At 35.5% G+C, this 16,323-nt stretch overlaps 3 protein-coding genes across 6 annotated transcripts; 2 read left to right on the forward strand and 1 right to left on the reverse strand.

Annotated features, from left to right (window-relative positions):
* Positions 1–798: 798 nt before the first annotated feature.
* On the forward strand, positions 799–4,586 carry LOC147849312 (uncharacterized). 2 transcript variants are annotated; one of them, XM_087337660.1, is made up of 7 exons: positions 799–926; positions 2,312–2,783; positions 2,916–3,215; positions 3,356–3,477; positions 3,752–3,792; positions 3,883–3,981; positions 4,068–4,586. In XM_087337660.1, the coding sequence occupies exons 2-7, from the start codon at positions 2,387–2,389 to the stop codon at positions 4,219–4,221; spliced, it is 1,113 nt and encodes a 370-aa protein (XP_087193786.1). In that variant the 5' UTR covers positions 799–926; positions 2,312–2,386; the 3' UTR covers positions 4,222–4,586. The 2 variants fall into 2 exon arrangements, with proteins under 2 accessions (XP_087193786.1, XP_087193787.1); XM_087337661.1 differs by lacking the exon at positions 799–926 and adding an exon at positions 1,202–1,415.
* Positions 4,587–5,668: 1,082 nt separating this feature from the next.
* LOC147849313 (uncharacterized) lies at positions 5,669–12,698 on the forward strand. Of its 2 annotated transcripts, none has more exons than XR_015531803.1 (13): positions 5,669–5,856; positions 6,656–6,752; positions 7,127–7,279; positions 7,879–7,979; positions 8,615–8,696; positions 8,794–8,870; positions 10,139–10,252; positions 10,366–10,515; positions 10,581–10,694; positions 11,382–11,442; positions 11,754–11,822; positions 11,894–11,992; positions 12,379–12,419. XR_015531803.1 is itself a non-coding variant. In XM_087337662.1 (13 exons), the coding sequence occupies exons 1-13, from the start codon at positions 5,731–5,733 to the stop codon at positions 12,511–12,513; spliced, it is 1,356 nt and encodes a 451-aa protein (XP_087193788.1). In that variant the 5' UTR covers positions 5,669–5,730; the 3' UTR covers positions 12,514–12,698. The 2 variants fall into 2 exon arrangements, 1 of the variants encoding a protein (XP_087193788.1); XM_087337662.1 differs by having other exon boundaries at positions 11,382–11,420; positions 12,379–12,698.
* Positions 12,699–13,884: 1,186 nt separating this feature from the next.
* Positions 13,885–16,025, reverse strand: LOC147849314 (thioredoxin-like 2, chloroplastic). 2 transcript variants are annotated; one of them, XM_087337655.1, is made up of 4 exons: positions 15,691–16,025; positions 14,589–14,774; positions 14,246–14,410; positions 13,885–14,169 (listed from the first exon to the last, which is right to left on the reverse strand). In XM_087337655.1, exons 1-4 carry the CDS (start codon positions 15,874–15,876, stop codon positions 14,086–14,088), a joined length of 621 nt encoding a protein of 206 aa, XP_087193781.1. In that variant the 5' UTR covers positions 15,877–16,025; the 3' UTR covers positions 13,885–14,085. The 2 variants fall into 2 exon arrangements, with proteins under 2 accessions (XP_087193781.1, XP_087193780.1); XM_087337654.1 differs by having other exon boundaries at positions 14,246–14,477; positions 14,512–14,774.
* Between the last annotated feature and the right edge of the window lie 298 nt (positions 16,026–16,323).

Raw genomic sequence — 16,323 nt, forward strand, 5'->3', positions numbered from 1 at the left:
TAGATAGAGTACACAAATCTATGAGCCCTTTTCTCAAACTACAAAATGCAAGACCCATGTGGTGCCTAGCACCACTAGTATGGTTGTTTCCACCAACAATTACGTAACTAGGTTATTGAGTGGTGGAGTGTTGATACTATCTATCCTTTAGGGATGGGGACCCATGGAAGAGTGCAACATATCAAGGGAGACTTGACGGTGGGTCAACATTCTTGTAACAACTCTTTATAACTAATGAAAGGATAAAAAATATATAAAAAATCTACGAACAACTCCCTATGTATGCATGGAACTACGAGGGGGTTGGGGTCAAGAACATGAAGATTGGACTTGTGGGGCTGACACGATGACAAACACTAGTAACATACGGCGAGAGATGCAAGGGGATGGTCCGTATTTATTATACATATGTACATAACATATATATGTGCATACATATATACATATATCACATGCATACACCACATACATATACCATATACATACACATATATCATATATCATATACATATGCATATATCATATACCATATACATATATATATATACATATACATATACATATACATATACACTGATACATATACATGTACATACACATACACATACACATACACATACACATACACATACACATACACATACACATACACATACACATACACATACACATACACATACACATACATTGATATACATATACATATACACATACATATACATATATGTGTGTTAGGGAGGGCACACACGTAGTAGTGGGTAGAGAGAGAGAGAGAGAGAGAGAGAGAGTGGAGGCAGGGGATGTCGTCACAGTTGGTAATTGGGTTTTACTCAAAATTGAAGAAGAGATCGATCCTTTGGATGAAAGAAACAGTAGCGATGTCGCACAGCTCTCTCTGTCTCTCGGCATCATGAGCTTTTTGCTGGGTAAGTTCCATTCTCTCTGCCTGTCTGTTTATTAATACTAGTCTTTTTTTTCGGTTTAATTCAGAGCTTATCAAGCTCAGATTGTTGGTTTCTTCTTGTTCTATTCAAATGAAAAGGATCAAATCCACCCCCCCCCCCCCTTCTCCATATATATGTTTTTGTGTTCTGCTCCAAACCCTCAAATTCTTCTCTTTTATTTTTGCTCACGTCCTTTGGATGATTCTAATGCCAGGTTCCCATTTCTTTTGCAACATGGGTTCTAGGTCTCGTCTCTCAGTTATTCCTTTTTGAAGAAGAAAAACGTTTGGAATGCCTCATTTGCTTCCAAACCGCAGATGAGGCAACATGCATACTGACTAACAAATGCTTCATGTTCCCTATATCTGGCGTTTGAATCATCTTCACAATCATGGTCGTGCCATCATTATAATTATGCTTTGACCATAACAGTGACAAATATTCAATTACCATAATCATCACAAACATGAGGTCATTATCATCCCAAACACGACTTCATTATCATCATAAATATGCCATCATCATCATTGTCATAGGCATGTATGAATAACATGGGAATTTGCCATGTTTTCCCGTGGATTTTCAACATTTGAAGATGCACATCTAGACCCAGTTTGTGATGCATCCACGTCATGTTGTTAAAAATAAACTAGAGGTTTAGATCCTCACCAATCTCAGATTGTCTTGATGATTAGTTCCATCAGGTAGAATAGTTAATTCAGCATATTCTTTATTTAACCTTGGTATTATGCCAAATAAGTGCAAATGAAGATCTTGGTTGTGATTTGAAACAAATTTAAAATTTCTAATGTTGGTCCGAAATTCAAATTTACAATATAATTATCATAGTGGGAAGAGTAGTGTGAAAGACTTGCCAATGCACCTAACCATCGTAATTATGCAAGAGTTTGTTTGCTTGACCTAGTAATTGGAATCAAAATGCTGAAGTTTTAGTACCCAGGCAGCATATTCCGGAAACTTCTACTCACATGTTTAACAAAGATTGTTTTGAACTAAACATTCGAATGTTGTGCTTGTGTGTATTCTTTGTTAGCATTGCCCTTTTAGTGTATTATTTTGAGAAACCTAAGTTTTTTGTAAAGCCTCTTTTAGGATGAAAAACACTGATGCTTTGTTTTTGTAAATATTTAAACATTTACATAAAATTATTATTTTATTTAATGTAATTTACTACTAACTTTACTATTGTTTTCACCTCTTATCTGATATGTTAATTCATTAATTCATCGAGTCATTCACAAATAAGAGACCGGGGAACATCATGATGTACAATATGTGTGATGTCTTGTTTGGAATATCGTTGTGTTAAAGTTGAATAATGTTTAAGATTTTGTTATCTTTTGCAGGTTGGGTACATTGAAGAATGAGAGCATTGAACCCCCTCGCTGAGGCGGAGACAGCAGACCCATTCCAATAAAAGTATGCTTGGAACTGTGTGCTTTCGGCTTTGTTCTTCTCGCAAAAGCTCTCAACAATCCACAAGACAATCTTTATTACAAGCTTCAGGATCGAGTTTTCATGCTTATTCAAGACAAATTGCATCGCGTTCCTATGCAGCCTCCCCGAGTGTTTCTCGGACTCTAAGTTGGGTATGCCAACATGATGCTAGTGTCCATAAAAAATCATGTTTTCACACTAGCATATGTGTTGAAGAAGGCTCGGAAGTGAATTGTGCCACAATATGGCATGAATTGCTGCCATCTCATCATCCTTCAATCCTTGATCAAAACACATTTTCCATTTTGAAAAGAAGCTTTGAAGCTCACCATTTGGGCTTCCTTCCTTGGAATCGGTCAATCCTCCCTTGCAAGGATCAAGGTTTGTTTGGATATAATGTGTTGTTTGACCTTTTGGAATGCCTCCTCAATTGACCTTTTAGAGCATGTTGTCATTTGACCACCTGAATATCTCAAATGTCTTGTGATTTGATTTTTTCACACTTGTGTGTAGGGCTCGGAAGATTGGCTATGGCTGCAAGCTTGCTAGATGGATCATGGAATGCGGCATGGGATGCGAGGCCTGCTCGTTGGCTTCAGGGGAGACATTCTGTGTGGTTACTATTTGGTGTTCGCAAATGTTTCCCGGTGGGATCGGCTCCTAGTGTACGTCCAAAAGCTCTTGGCCATCATCATATAGGTGGAATCATCACCGATTCAATAGCTCACGTCCAAAGTGGGTTGGATTTGCTCGATCCTGAAGCACTGAAATCTTTACATGGAAAACATGTTTATACAAATTATTCAGTCACAGGCAAGATTTGTCATTGCATCTTTTAAACATTTCACAATAAACTTAGTGTACTTGATTTTAGAAACTATGATTGTCATATGTTTTATATAGTCTCATGGACTTACTAGACTTTATTGTATAATTTAATTTTCTTCAATTAGGAATACCTAGCGATGGTCGGTGTCTTTTCCGAGCCATCTCACACGCTGCTTGTTTACGAAATGCTGAACCTGCTCCAAGTGAAAGCTTGCAACAAGAACTAGCTGATGATCTTCGATTAAAGGTTTCATCTTTCACATTATCCTTTTTCTTCTACTCCTAATTTTGGAGTTCATCTGAGTCTACTAACGTAGTTTGAGAACCCTAGTTTGAAAAGCTATTGTAAAGCTCATATTTCAGGATGCAATAGATAGCTGGAGCTTATCAGTATTATTATTATAAAAAATAGCTGGACCCGTTTTGTTAAAACTACTGAGAAATAACTTGAATCTTTTAATTGTGAATATTTTGCTTTATAAAAAAGAAATAAATCTAAAAACATAATTGAATGTTTTTAGGTCGTGAATGAGCTCATCAATCGACGAAGTGAATCGGAATGGTATGCACTACTTTTAAAACTCTACTTGCTAAAGATCCATTTATTTGTGAACTAAGTACAAGATTGAAAAATAACCCTTCTTTTGCACAGGTATATTGAAGAAGACTTTGATAATTATGTTAACCGAATGCGTGAGCCATATGTATGGGGTGGAGAACCGGAGCTCTTAATGGCATCACATGTCCTTAAGTGAGTAGCTAGTAAATGTTTTCTCTGTCTCTTTCTTAATAAAAAGAATCATATTGATTGATATTTGGGTGTCTTGAGATGTGTAGGGTGCCAATAACGGTACTCTTCTATGATCAAACGTCAAAGGGGCTTATCTCAATAGCTGATTATGGTTCAGAGTATGGGAGTGATAATCCTGTTAGAATTTTATATCATGGATTTGGGCATTATGATGCTGTTCAAATTCCAAGTGATAGTTGATCCTTGATCTCACTCTTATTTCTTGAGTGAAAATTTTGACGAGTTGAAGGTATTCACTCTTATTACCGAGTTTGGTATTCGACATCTGATAAGTGCAATAGTATAGGACAATAATGTTTGGTTATACAACTGGGCGTGGAAGAGGTCATTCTCTCCTTGTTTGTGGTATGGTGATACTTGTTCTTGTTACAATGTTATCTTGGGTGATCAATGTGTCAAAACCCTTGATATATTTAAGGTTCTTGCAAGGACTTTTTGTTGTAATAAAAATCCATAGCCTCACAGGTAGCCTGCGGTAGAGTTCTTGATACAAAAATTGGTCTTATTTATGTTGGGTTGAAATATTGTCTTTCATTATTCTGTTGGCAAGGTGATCCTTATCATGGACTTCCGACTCATAAGAAAAAAGAATGTAATTGCAGATGCGTGTTTCTACTTGGTATTGATGTACAATCTTACATTTTGCGTACATAAATTTGGCTCAACATGAGTCTATCCTTTGTTTAGATCATCAAATTCTTCTTGTTTTAATTTCAAATTAAATATATTCATCATAAATGGCAGAAAAGGAATTGTTAAGCAAGAAAACTTCAAAGAGAAAAATCATTTTATAGAGACATGAAAATGTTTCATTAACAATCACATGGTCGCACACTCAGAAAGTCAGTAACACCAATTATAATGAAGTCCAAGCAATGAGATTAGGCATTGTTATGCGGGTGAAGCAAATGAGGGACCTAGGTTGGTGAGTAGTTGATAATGCTATGTAGATGAGAGAGTAATGTAATTAGACATGATTGTACAAACTCTATTTTTTGAATCCAGAGAGACCGTCCTCCTTGTCTCTATTATGACTTGACAAGCTTCAAACTATGGGTAGATGCTATGTAGATGCATCCGACAAGTTGGGTTGAGACCATCCTCCTTGTTTCTATTATGATCCTACAAACTCTATTTTTTGAAACCAGGAGAGACCATCCTCCTTGAAGTGAATTATAAATGTCTCATGTTGCAAGAAAGAACAACGATCATTTGGTGATCTGATCTCTTACAAATTTCACGCGCTTGTAGCAGCACTAACAAGGCAATTAACTCACTTCTTATAGAGCATTTAGCTTAGATTATGGCAGATTTTGAGCCAGCAGGTAGTATGCTCAGCTTGAGTGAGGCATGGAGTGATCGATCGATCGCAACGTCTATTATTTCGCTAACTATGACAGATTTAGGATGATCTATGCCAAAACGTATCAACATGGAGTGGGCACTTGTGGTCAAAATAGATTGAGCTAGTTATGGTCAAAATAGGTGGAGCTACATACTGAGTTGTGGGCCCCACGAAATGTACTAGCAAATTCTGCTGGGCTATTTTGGTAATTTGGTGAAACCTCAGGATATGGTCACAGAGGTGAGAACAGAGCAGAGCAGAAGGGGGAGGAGGGGGCACAGAGAGAGAGAGAGAGAGAGAGAGAGAGAGAGAGAGAGAGAGAGAGAGAGAGAGAGAGAGAGAGAATGGAAGGAGAGGACGAGCTAGACCTCTCAGACGATGGCTTCTGTGTAGGAAGCAAGTTATGCTATGGGAATCCTCATAATGCAGATTATGTTCCTCCTCATATCTACCATATCCTGCCTCACCAGGTAAAATCTTCCCCATACCTCTTCCTGTCAGCCAGACATTGAAATTGGCTATACGAGTTAATGACGTGCATTATAGAGCTTCATGTAAGGTTTTCCTTAATTCTCTTTTATCTCACATCGGAGCTGCATCTAGCAAAACGTGCAGTAATGTTTTTCCAAGAAGATTGGTTTTTCTTCTCGGGAATGTGGTTTTCGTTCTCTTAGAATGCATCCAGAGATTCATTTTTTCTAGTTAAATATGCTTTTGGTATCTTAGAAAGCAATAATTGAAAATGCAGTTCCGATAAGAACCATATGATATCGAAATCTAAGATATCATCAGAATATATTTGAAATCTCTACTTCACAAGATAAATCTAAATTTCTTTTCTTCTTTGCCGTTGCATCTTCCTGGGTAAGATTGAAACTTGTACACTTTCATGTGTGTATTATACTACCTTCATGGAAGGTTCAAATAAAGATATTTGATTTAACATAACAATTAAAGCAAAATACGAAGCAAAATTTGAAGAAAATAGAACACAGGCTTTTGAAACAAGATAAGGTGCAATTTTCTATGACCGGAGATGATTGACATGACACGGCACGACTCCTCTTAAAGCATCATAATTTGATGTTCTTTTGAAATCTGAGAAACACCATAAGATGCAGTTTCTATAACTAAAATTTATATTTGAATTTTACAAACATCTAATTTTGCGGTTTATATAACCAAATGTGATTTTGAAATCATAGAAAGCATAAGAAGATGTAGTTTGTAGAAGATCATGTTTAAATTTTCTTTCTGTTTTATCAGCAGACTCATAAATGGGAGGTAGGAGCTAGCCTAGGGCTTGGTGCCGTGACTCAGATGAAGATTAAACGAACTTTTGTTCTGCCTCACTTTCTTGGTCTAGGTAATAATTTTGAGAATGACATAATTCAAGAATTCTATATGTGGTTTATTAGTGCAATTTCCTCTTGCAATATTCATCTGCATTCTGTTGTGAGATCCAGAATTTCTTTATGCATTAGCAATCGGCTTGTATATCCTCTATCAAGTCTTTGAGTTTGTGCAATGCAAATTGTGTTCTTGTGGTTCTTAAATCTGTGTGTGTTGAGAGAGGGATGATGTTTTCTCTTGTTTGTGTGAGCCTGAGTGGCGCTTTAGGTAATCATTCAAGATTTCTTTATTGTATAATTTCCACTCATCCTTTCCTCATTTATTTTTATCAAAATATAAAATTTGAAATACAACAACTTTCACTGAGTGTTGTTGGATGTCCAATAGGGGATAATGGAAGATGGCGCTGGCAGTGTGTACCTCTTTGCTCATCACTAGGACTGAAGATTGAACCAAAAACTAGGAAAGATTGCTTTCTAAATCTACATCTTATTCCACATTTCCACTTGAAATCGTTGACACCAATTTTTGGGAAACTAGGTGAGATTCTTTAAATGTTTGCTTTCTCTAAATGTTCTTAGGGTTCTTTATTCAGCCTTTCCTATTGAGCTAAAACAGTTGGGGTCAATATACCTCTGGCATGTATATTTATTGAATTGTTTTGGATCTAGAAGAGTCTCTGTTCACCCTTCTTTCCAGAGACCCCAGAATAGATTCAGTGATTCCCATTTCTAATCCATTCTGGGAAATATTTGATTTTTAGTAACAAATCTTGTCATGTTCTCAATTGGCATGATCTTGATTGTTAATTCCTCTACTGTCTCGATTTAGGTGCCATTGATAGGAAACCAGGCAATGAACAGATTTAATCAGTGGGAATCTTGTTTCGACCTTTTGGCTGTACTATTATCTTCTGTTACTAATAATCTTAAACACTGTGTACCATTTATTTGTTCATAAAACTTTGTCTTCTCCATGAATGATCAAAGTTCATATGTTAGTATAAAAGATATAAGCTGGGTGGCTACTGGACAGGTGTAATTCCATGTAGAGTGTAACTAGACGATCATCCTCAATGAAGAAAATTCCATACAGGTACAAATCTATGTATTAGCTGACTGAAAGAGGATGGTTTGCAGCATTACAACCTTCAGTAGAGGTTTCAGAAGTTTATAAAGCAAAGCTTCAAAAGGATTTTATATTTGGCAAGGGGAAGCTTGTAGTTGGTGCTAGCATAGAGGTAGGATATTCTTGTTGAAAATTCTTTAAAATATTAAAAATTTCTTACCATCTAGAATATGCTTTGCCTTCTCTCACAAGGATCCTAAGTTTCACTTTATATTTGTATTTTCAACTATTACCATTATTCTTCTTCGTTTTATCATCTCCTTAGGACTTCTTTATACATCAGGCACCACATTTACACACGGTCCTCTACCATTTCAAGTGGAGGATGGTCAACGATTATTACCTCTTATAGGCCACAAAATGCACCGACACCCCACACTGAAAGCAATTTCCTGTAAAAATACCCCATTTAAGCTGACTGATGTATGGAATGCATCCTTGGAGAACTTATCTGCAATCAAGTAGACCATTTTCTTTAAGTATTCCAAAGAATAAACTTTGGGTATCTCTTTAGGGCATTTTGATATGGAAGCATGAAAACCCTCCCCAACTTCAACATTGTTGACTGCAATAGCAGCCACCTAATTGAGTGGTGACATTCTACTTCCATCCACATAAGACATTCTCTCTTAATGATTTCACTATACTCCGCCAAAGGCTTCACTATTACCATGATTCTTCTTAGTTTTATCATGTGCATGGTGCTGTGAACAACTCAGCTGAAAGATTTCACTTTCATAACTGCAGGTAGGAAGGTCTCATGAAAAATTATTGGAGAGAACACGTGGGGTCATCAAATTGGATTGGTATCCATCTGAAAACTCAAGAAGTATATTTTTGTTTCTCCTATAGCTCATATTAGAAATTTAAAAGAAATCAATTAAAAGACAAACTGATCATTTGTTTTCTGTGGTCCAAAATATCAGTACAGAGCAAAATAGGAAATGATGCATTGAGCATGCAGTACATGAGGAACTTCAATTTGACACAAAATTGTAAATTTGTGAGTTTTACTCCTGATTAAAATCAACCAAACATATATGATATTCTCCATAACTTTGAATTATTGTTGAGTGAATATGAATGATTCTGCATCAAGACTACTGAGAGTCATATTTATTCTCATTGAGAATAATGGAGGCAGGCATTTGAGGGTTCCTAGTTATAATACCGATTTGAACAATTATTCAGTGTATATTGGATATATTTGATTGTTTGAACTAGGATTATGTATAGCTAATTGAGACCAGGGTTCACAATGGGCAGATGGAAGTGCGGTGGGAACTCATTCACTACAGAAAACACCGGGCAATAACTTGAGCTTCCGAAGGATTGCTGGTGGACTTAAAAACATTTAGACAGACCTTTCATAAAATTTCACCACCTGGTACTCAAAGTACATCTCATCTAATCAGAATGTAGGCTTTTTCCACATTATCACTTTGGATTCCACTCCATATGAATGAATATAAGCCTTTAACATTGTTGACCTTTGTGCTGATTGTGAACCTGAAATGTTTTCAGAAACGCCTTGCAGTGTATGGGCAGAAGACAGTATACCAAGTTAGAGCCTGAAGAAACAGGCTTTTATAGGTCTACATTTATATTCTTTACGAAGCACATCATGAGGTCTAATAATGAAATAGAAAGCAATGAAATGTAGGGATCCAAGTTTAGAATTAGAGCCTATAAGTTCTACTTTACTTTTTGGGTTAATTATCTACAGTGTGGTATAAAGTCAGTCTTGCAGTGGTGTCTTAGCACATTGCGGACTGTAAAAGGCAGTGTCAGGTTTATGAAAAGATTTTGTACTCATAATTATTTTACATTCTATTTAACATCATAATTTTAAACCATTGGGTTCTTACCTCTAGCTCTCTCTCATCTCTCTGTTCTGTTGTCTACCATGGATTTATTTGGTGTCATGTCCAATCAGTGTTGCCTTTTTTCCCTTTCACTACATGGGACACTTTTGTTCAGTGGAATTATTCATATGGAATTGGTCTTTTTGATACGTCTATGAGATTATGTTGATGGGTATGGGTCAAATGCAAAATGGTAGTTGTATGACACATAAGGTTTTCATGCATTAGAAATATTGAAGTAGTGTGCTTTTGCTAAAAAGTTGAGCGTATCTTCTCTCTTAACTGTATACTATTTTTTTGTGTGCGTTTGTTGAACAATGTTGTCGAAGTTTCTTAGTTCTTGGTGTCTATAGGTAAAATTTTTAGATTATAATATTACTTGGGCTAATGAGTGTATATTTTGTAGGAAATTTCTGCCTTGACACATGCATTACCTTTACTTCCACATCCTCAAATACAAAGACATTTAGGAGGATTGGAAAATTTCAAAGTGAGACTAACTCAAAGTATTGGTATGATGGTCAGTTCATGCTTCTTATCTTGTTTATGCATTATATTATATTATATTCTACGAAAATAGTCTATAGTGTCACAGTCTGTATATGATTTATTTTAATCTTTGTAATTGTCTAGGTTTCAAAAGAAGAGCCTTTACCAACCTCTCTATATTTGGACGCATTGAAAGACTTTGGGAAGTGTAAGACAATCTCTATAGTTCCTGGGCACTGGATTGATCCTGGGATGGAGCTGGGTGCCCCTGGAGAACGTGATTTTAACTTAGAGGTAAGTCTAATAATTAGTCAAATAGGCAATTCTTTTGTTATCCTATTGATTTCCTTGGAAAGCAGGTTGCCAACATTACAGAGAGAAAATTACGTCTAAATTGTTGGAAAGTGCTGCGACCTGATCGTGATGCCCCAAATCTTCTGTGGGAGGAATATCTGAATTGGGTTTCAAGACAGGTGAAGTTTGATTGGCGTGTATATATACAAAGTTTACTAGGGTAATCCAAAGGTAGTGCATGCATGCATGCATGTGTAAGTGCATTCCGAATGCATGCTGGCAGATTAAAGTATTTTTATGTTGTAAGCACTAGATTGCAATCTGGATGCTTGCTTCATGAACTGTTCATAGACAGGTGCATTTTAGAGTTTAGAGCTATCTATATTTAGCATATTCATCAGTTGACTGCTATTTTTAAAGAAAAGTGTGTTGAAGAGGATGACCTTATTCAGCCATTTTAAGATCAGTCTTTATTCATGTATTGAGCATGTACCACACCCATATGGGGCCACCTTATGACAGTTAAAAATATCCTCTAGAACAAAAATGCAATGTTATGGCATCAATTTTGGATCTCTTTACAAAATTATTTAGATGAATGTAAAATCATGACATTGTTGTAGTATTTTGTAATTTAGAAGGATAAATATATTAAGCTAGTTTATATATCTAAATTCTTACCCCTGCCTCCCATCTTTCTCGTGTATTCTTAATAGATGCATATACAAAATATATACACACAAACATTCTGTCTTTTCTACATTGATAGAAGATACACTGGTAATAGATTAAATTTTATGCAAAAAACTTGTAGAAAGGCATTTCTTGATGTATATTCGTAACTTTATGTTTGTTTTTGTTCTCAGACATGTAAAGGACGACCTGTGTTGGAAATCCATGGCCAGGTAAGATTTTTGGCTAATGGAGGTTAGAATCTTGCTTCATGGAATCTTATGAAAGATCCCATTTTTTTGCATGAAAATCCCATGAAGATTATATGCCAGCCTGCATGTCCCAAAAATTAATCTAATTTAATACAAGTGAAGATGTGCACACTGCACACAAACATTATTGAATTTTTATAATGCTAGCCATGATTTTCTTTGTTGATAAACATTATTATCTATGTTTCTTTTATGATTTTTCACCCATCCTTTGAATTTTGATGTAAGTTGTGATGTCATAACTTTGTAATTCTTTTGCCACTTTAAAATCAATTATAAAATTTTAATGAGCAGGGGCCGACAGCAGACTACAGGGGACTTATTTATGGAGTAATTGGGAATGAGAAGTCATCTCTTAGTAAGGTAAGCAGAAGTTTATCTGTCATATAGAAATGTGAAATGAGTACATCTGCTTTACTGAAATGATTTTATAGGAGCTTGCAAATGAATTTGGGATTTTTGAAATGGATTGGACGGGACTTGGATTGCCTCGACGAGGTGGCATCATTGTGGAGAGCTTTAATACTGATGAGGTAAAATTGGCTTTGCAAATAACTTACCAGCTAAGCCTATTAGTTATGTGATAACGACATGCTGCAGGAAGAATTGATAGTTTTTAATCAAAGATCTGTATCCTCAAGGACTTTGGAAGTAAATTTATCTGATGAAAAACTTAAATTCATGCATTTTAAAATCATCCTACCATGTTGTGGAGTGGCCATGCGGCGTCTCACATGGACACTCCACAATATCAAGCATATATGTAAATAAGGTAAATTCTACATTATTTTGAGCATTTTAATAATGCACGTAGTATGGAATTTTGACACTACTAATAAGCCAAGCTCCCACAGGCAGATTAGCAAGCATAAGGTTTCTTCTTGTTAGATCTTTAATTGAATCTCTGTTAATGGCACAGGTACTGCGGATGGATCCATCACAACGAATTTCTTATGCACGAAAAATTGCTACCCGTATTTCAAAGTGCATAGAAACAGCAAGTTCAAGATACAGAGGTCAACAAGATGATGTTAAATGTCAACAAGTTCTATAATATTTGTTAACATTACTTACTATGCAAGTGTGAATTGTTGCAGTCCTGGTATGATGTTCTCTCTTTTTCAGAGGCCACATGCATTGCCTATTAATGAACATAATTTACATCTGCCACAATGCCAACACATTTTGTTGGTGTTAGAAAGTAATATTTTATCTTGCAATCACGTTATTTCTGAGTTATTAATTGTTGACTAGTTACCACATCATAGAAATTCGTTGATTATTTGCAAACAGAGAATAATGAAAACATACCGAAACGTTTTTATTCATTTTAAATTTATGTATGTTTAATAGCGATTATCATTTAGAATTTTGTAGTAAACCAGTTTCTTTATTCCTGAAGTTGTGAACATAAAACAAACTTGTGTTTATATTGTTGCCATTGCAATTTGCACAATTTTTTCTCTTCATCATTTCATGGTTTATCAAATCTGGGAATAAATGCTTTTAAGTATCTAATTGAGAAGGGGTCTCTCTTGGGACAAATGTTTTCATGAGTACCTAAGTTGGAGAAGTTGGCGGTCTTGCTAATTCATGTTAAATTACAATAAAACACTATAACAGTAAAATAATAAATTAATTGTTTTGACAGAAGGTATAAACCTTTTTAACTCTTCAAGCATTTTCTGTCATGCAAAATCTTTTGGCTGTCAGATGAGTGAATTCAGTCTTTTGTATGTATATCTTACCTTGAGATTTATCTGCCACTTTTTTTATTCTTAGAAGCATATACTAAAACTTCCTACTTAAAGAATCATATTAAATTAAATTTACCCTGAGAATCATATATTAGATAGAAAATCATATAAAAATCACATTTTCAGATGGAATCCTTCTGAGTAAACAACATTTGAGCCATGAGAATCACTTTGATTAAAGAACGTTAGTCACTTACAGCTTTTAATCACGTATGGCAGTAATCTCACAGCCACGAATGATACATTAGAAACTGTGCCACTATTTTGAATGGGTGTGTTATCACTAGGGTATTTTTAATAGTGCTGTAAGAGGAAAAAGCAAAATCTGTTCCTTCCCAACACCCCTTGACAATTATGTCAATAATGAGGTGGAAAACATGCAAATAAGATTAATTACACAACACAAACAATTGTCTCATATTCAACTAACTACAGGTATATCATTGATGTCTCATCAACTGCCAATAATTTTATCATGACTTCGAAAAAAACCTCAAGAAGAGGAAAGTCCAGGATCTTAAAACTGGATCTTCCTCACAAGATTTTTGAAATTCCACATCCTTCCATTGGTGCTTCCTGTATGCACATTATGCTTGTGGACTTCTACTTGAAAAATCCACATTCAAATCTCTTTCTAGTTAAAGTATAAGAGAGAATATAGGTGATAATACATACAATTATAGAGTTGTCATTTATATTGATAAGTTGTTACAAACTTGCAAACTGAGTGCTAGTGAACATCTTTTTCTCATCATTAAGCAAATCTTGTATAGCCGTTAAAAAAAATAGTATCAGTCTCACAAAAATTTGTTGCCTAATTCTGGAGATTGTCCCTTTTCTATCCCACAGAAGAAACATTCATCCCATTTTCACTCAACATTTGTGTTTCCTGTAGAGTCAGCATAATTCACCCCTACATTGTATCTAGAAATGGCCTCCTTGAGCTTTTGCAACTGCAATAGCCAACATACATGAGGTCAACATACTTGTGTGAAAAATATACTGCAAGAGCACACTAAAGTTTCTGACCTTTAAAATGTTGCAAGAGAACGAATCTAATTTGTCTAATGTCCCTCTATAGAAGTGGAAGTACGGAAGAACTTTAACATCTAGGGTCTTGCAGAGCGTTTTATTCTCATTGAAGTTAACTTTGGCAAAGATAACATCTTCATTTTCGATTGCAAGTTTGCATAGCTGCAAAAGAAGATTCCAAATTCCCTTTAAATTTACCACGATGTTTCGATAAACAGACGTCTTGATGCTTTCATACTAGCTACATACATAGAGAGCTATACATAAGTAACATGCTATCTATATAGAGAGATATCTCATATATGGCTAACTGATAAAAGGGCCCAAACAATAGCCATACCTTTGGATATAAAGCTCGGCATGATCCACACCAGCTAGCAAAAAACTCTACCACCACAAGTTTGCCTTCAGCTTTTGAGATCATCTCCTCGAGTTCTTGTGCAGAATGTATGTCGGTTAAGGTCACTCCCAAATCTCTTTCCCACCATTTGGGAGGATCACCTTGACATGCTGGTTCAGATTGATCCTGGCATTTGTGTGTCAAAACGACCATTCTATGTCTTGAATCTTAAAATTGTTCTGGAAAAAAATGCTTTTATAGAATGCATAATCATATCCCATGCAAGACTTCTCGAGAACCTCTCTCTCTCTCTCTCTCTATATATATATATATATAGAGAGAGAGAGAGAGAGAGAGAGAGAGAGAACCAAGGCAATAGATGTGGTGATGTTGATTCGATTCATGTGCTCAACCCAGAAGAATGATAATGATTGTGGCAGCACATGATTTATGTCCTGTACAGAGTGAGCATATATATCTTGTGCTGCCACAATTATGATCACTCTTTTGGGTTGAGCACATGAATCGAATCAATGTCGCCAGATCTGTCGCCTTGGTTCTCATATTGGACATCTCAATGATATATCTTATCACATCCATCGTCTTGGTTCTCATATTGGGCATCTCCATAATACATCTTATGACATACATACACTTGGTTTCCAAACGATACACAGAACTGCACATCCTCATCTAACATCTCATAAAACATCTTATATCATCCAGCCATTTGTTCTTATCTAACATCACAGCTGGATATGTGATATTTTAACATCTAATAATACAGTAAATTAACAAATGATACACATCAACATCATGGATATTCTTGTCACACAAACGATCATTGCTTCTCTAATATTCACATGTATTGACGTGGCCATACATACATCCTCATAAAGCATATCACTGCTAATCTATGTTCTGATTAAATGTACATTTAGCAACAAAGTGAACGCAATAATCGTAAGTCATCATTTTTCTCTCATTTTTTCATTGAAATCAATTAATGATGCATTTAGCAAACTAAACTCATATAACATTTAGCATTTGATTAAATCTGTACAAAACACATACACTATTTTAAGATTTCTGTTTTTGAAACCTGGATTTCGCTCCGCGCTGGAGGAATGATGATCCTCTGCCTTAATTCCCACGAAGAACACCTGGTGAAAGAGATTGTCCTGATCATGCAGAAATTAGATCGATCACAATAACTCACTGTGGTGCGATAGCCGGAGGTTGAAGAAGAAACAGAGCGAAGTGCTTGTGATTGTAGGGCATGTGCCATGGATTAAGAAAACAGAGAACTAGAAACCCTAAATTCTTGGCTATTATGTAATGATTAGGGTTTTCTGTTTTGTTTCTTTTGATTAGAGTTTTCTGTTTTGTTTATTTTGATAATTTATAGAAGTGGCCTTGATTGTCAAAGAGCTTTGGAAATCTCTCTAATATAAATATATATTATATTTAAAATAAATAAATAAATAAATAAATAAATAAATAAATAAATAAATGCATATAGAGGGGACAATCAATATGTATGTTATTTGTAGTTGAAATTTCATATTCATACTTCATAATTTACTCTGTTTCTATGAACAAAACTAATTCTTCATAGCAATCCATCATAGCTTAGGTGAAAATAGGAAGGCCGTAAGAAAGCGGAAGGGAAAAAAAGCCCCCAAGAGTTTAGCGTGGTTTCTTGTGGTCTACTTTCTTTGAAAGCCGTGTTTGG

The sequence above is a fragment of the Azolla caroliniana genome, unplaced genomic scaffold, assembly GCF_043228905.1.
Source record: "Azolla caroliniana isolate FFs.n. ecotype wild unplaced genomic scaffold, voAzoCaro1.0.p SCAF_83, whole genome shotgun sequence".
Classification (NCBI taxonomy): domain Eukaryota; kingdom Viridiplantae; phylum Streptophyta; class Polypodiopsida; order Salviniales; family Salviniaceae; genus Azolla; species Azolla caroliniana.

What these genes read in the sequence shown, in the direction of transcription:
- LOC147849313 (XM_087337662.1), top strand. Translation starts at nt 5,731, where the DNA reads ATGGAAGGAGAGGACGAGCTAGACCTCTCAGACGATGGCTTCTGTGTA. An exon ending in ACCAATTTTTGGGAAACTAG is followed by an intron (nt 7,280 to 7,878) that starts GTGAGATTCTTT and finishes GATGGTTTGCAG; the next exon opens with CATTACAACCTTCAGTAGAG. An exon ending in TAGTTGGTGCTAGCATAGAG is followed by an intron (nt 7,980 to 8,614) that starts GTAGGATATTCT and finishes TCATAACTGCAG; the next exon opens with GTAGGAAGGTCTCATGAAAA.
- LOC147849314 (XM_087337654.1), bottom strand. Translation starts at nt 15,876, where the DNA reads ATGGCACATGCCCTACAATCACAAGCACTTCGCTCTGTTTCTTCTTCA. An exon ending in CAGCGCGGAGCGAAATCCAG is followed by an intron (nt 14,775 to 15,690) that starts GTTTCAAAAACA and finishes CACAAATGCCAG; the next exon opens with GATCAATCTGAACCAGCATG. An exon ending in ATAGATAGCATGTTACTTAT is followed by an intron (nt 14,478 to 14,511) that starts GTATAGCTCTCT and finishes CTAGTATGAAAG; the next exon opens with CATCAAGACGTCTGTTTATC.
- LOC147849312 (XM_087337660.1), top strand. Translation starts at nt 2,387, where the DNA reads ATGCTTGGAACTGTGTGCTTTCGGCTTTGTTCTTCTCGCAAAAGCTCT. An exon ending in CCTCCCTTGCAAGGATCAAG is followed by an intron (nt 2,784 to 2,915) that starts GTTTGTTTGGAT and finishes ACTTGTGTGTAG; the next exon opens with GGCTCGGAAGATTGGCTATG. An exon ending in ATGGCATCACATGTCCTTAA is followed by an intron (nt 3,982 to 4,067) that starts GTGAGTAGCTAG and finishes TGAGATGTGTAG; the next exon opens with GGTGCCAATAACGGTACTCT.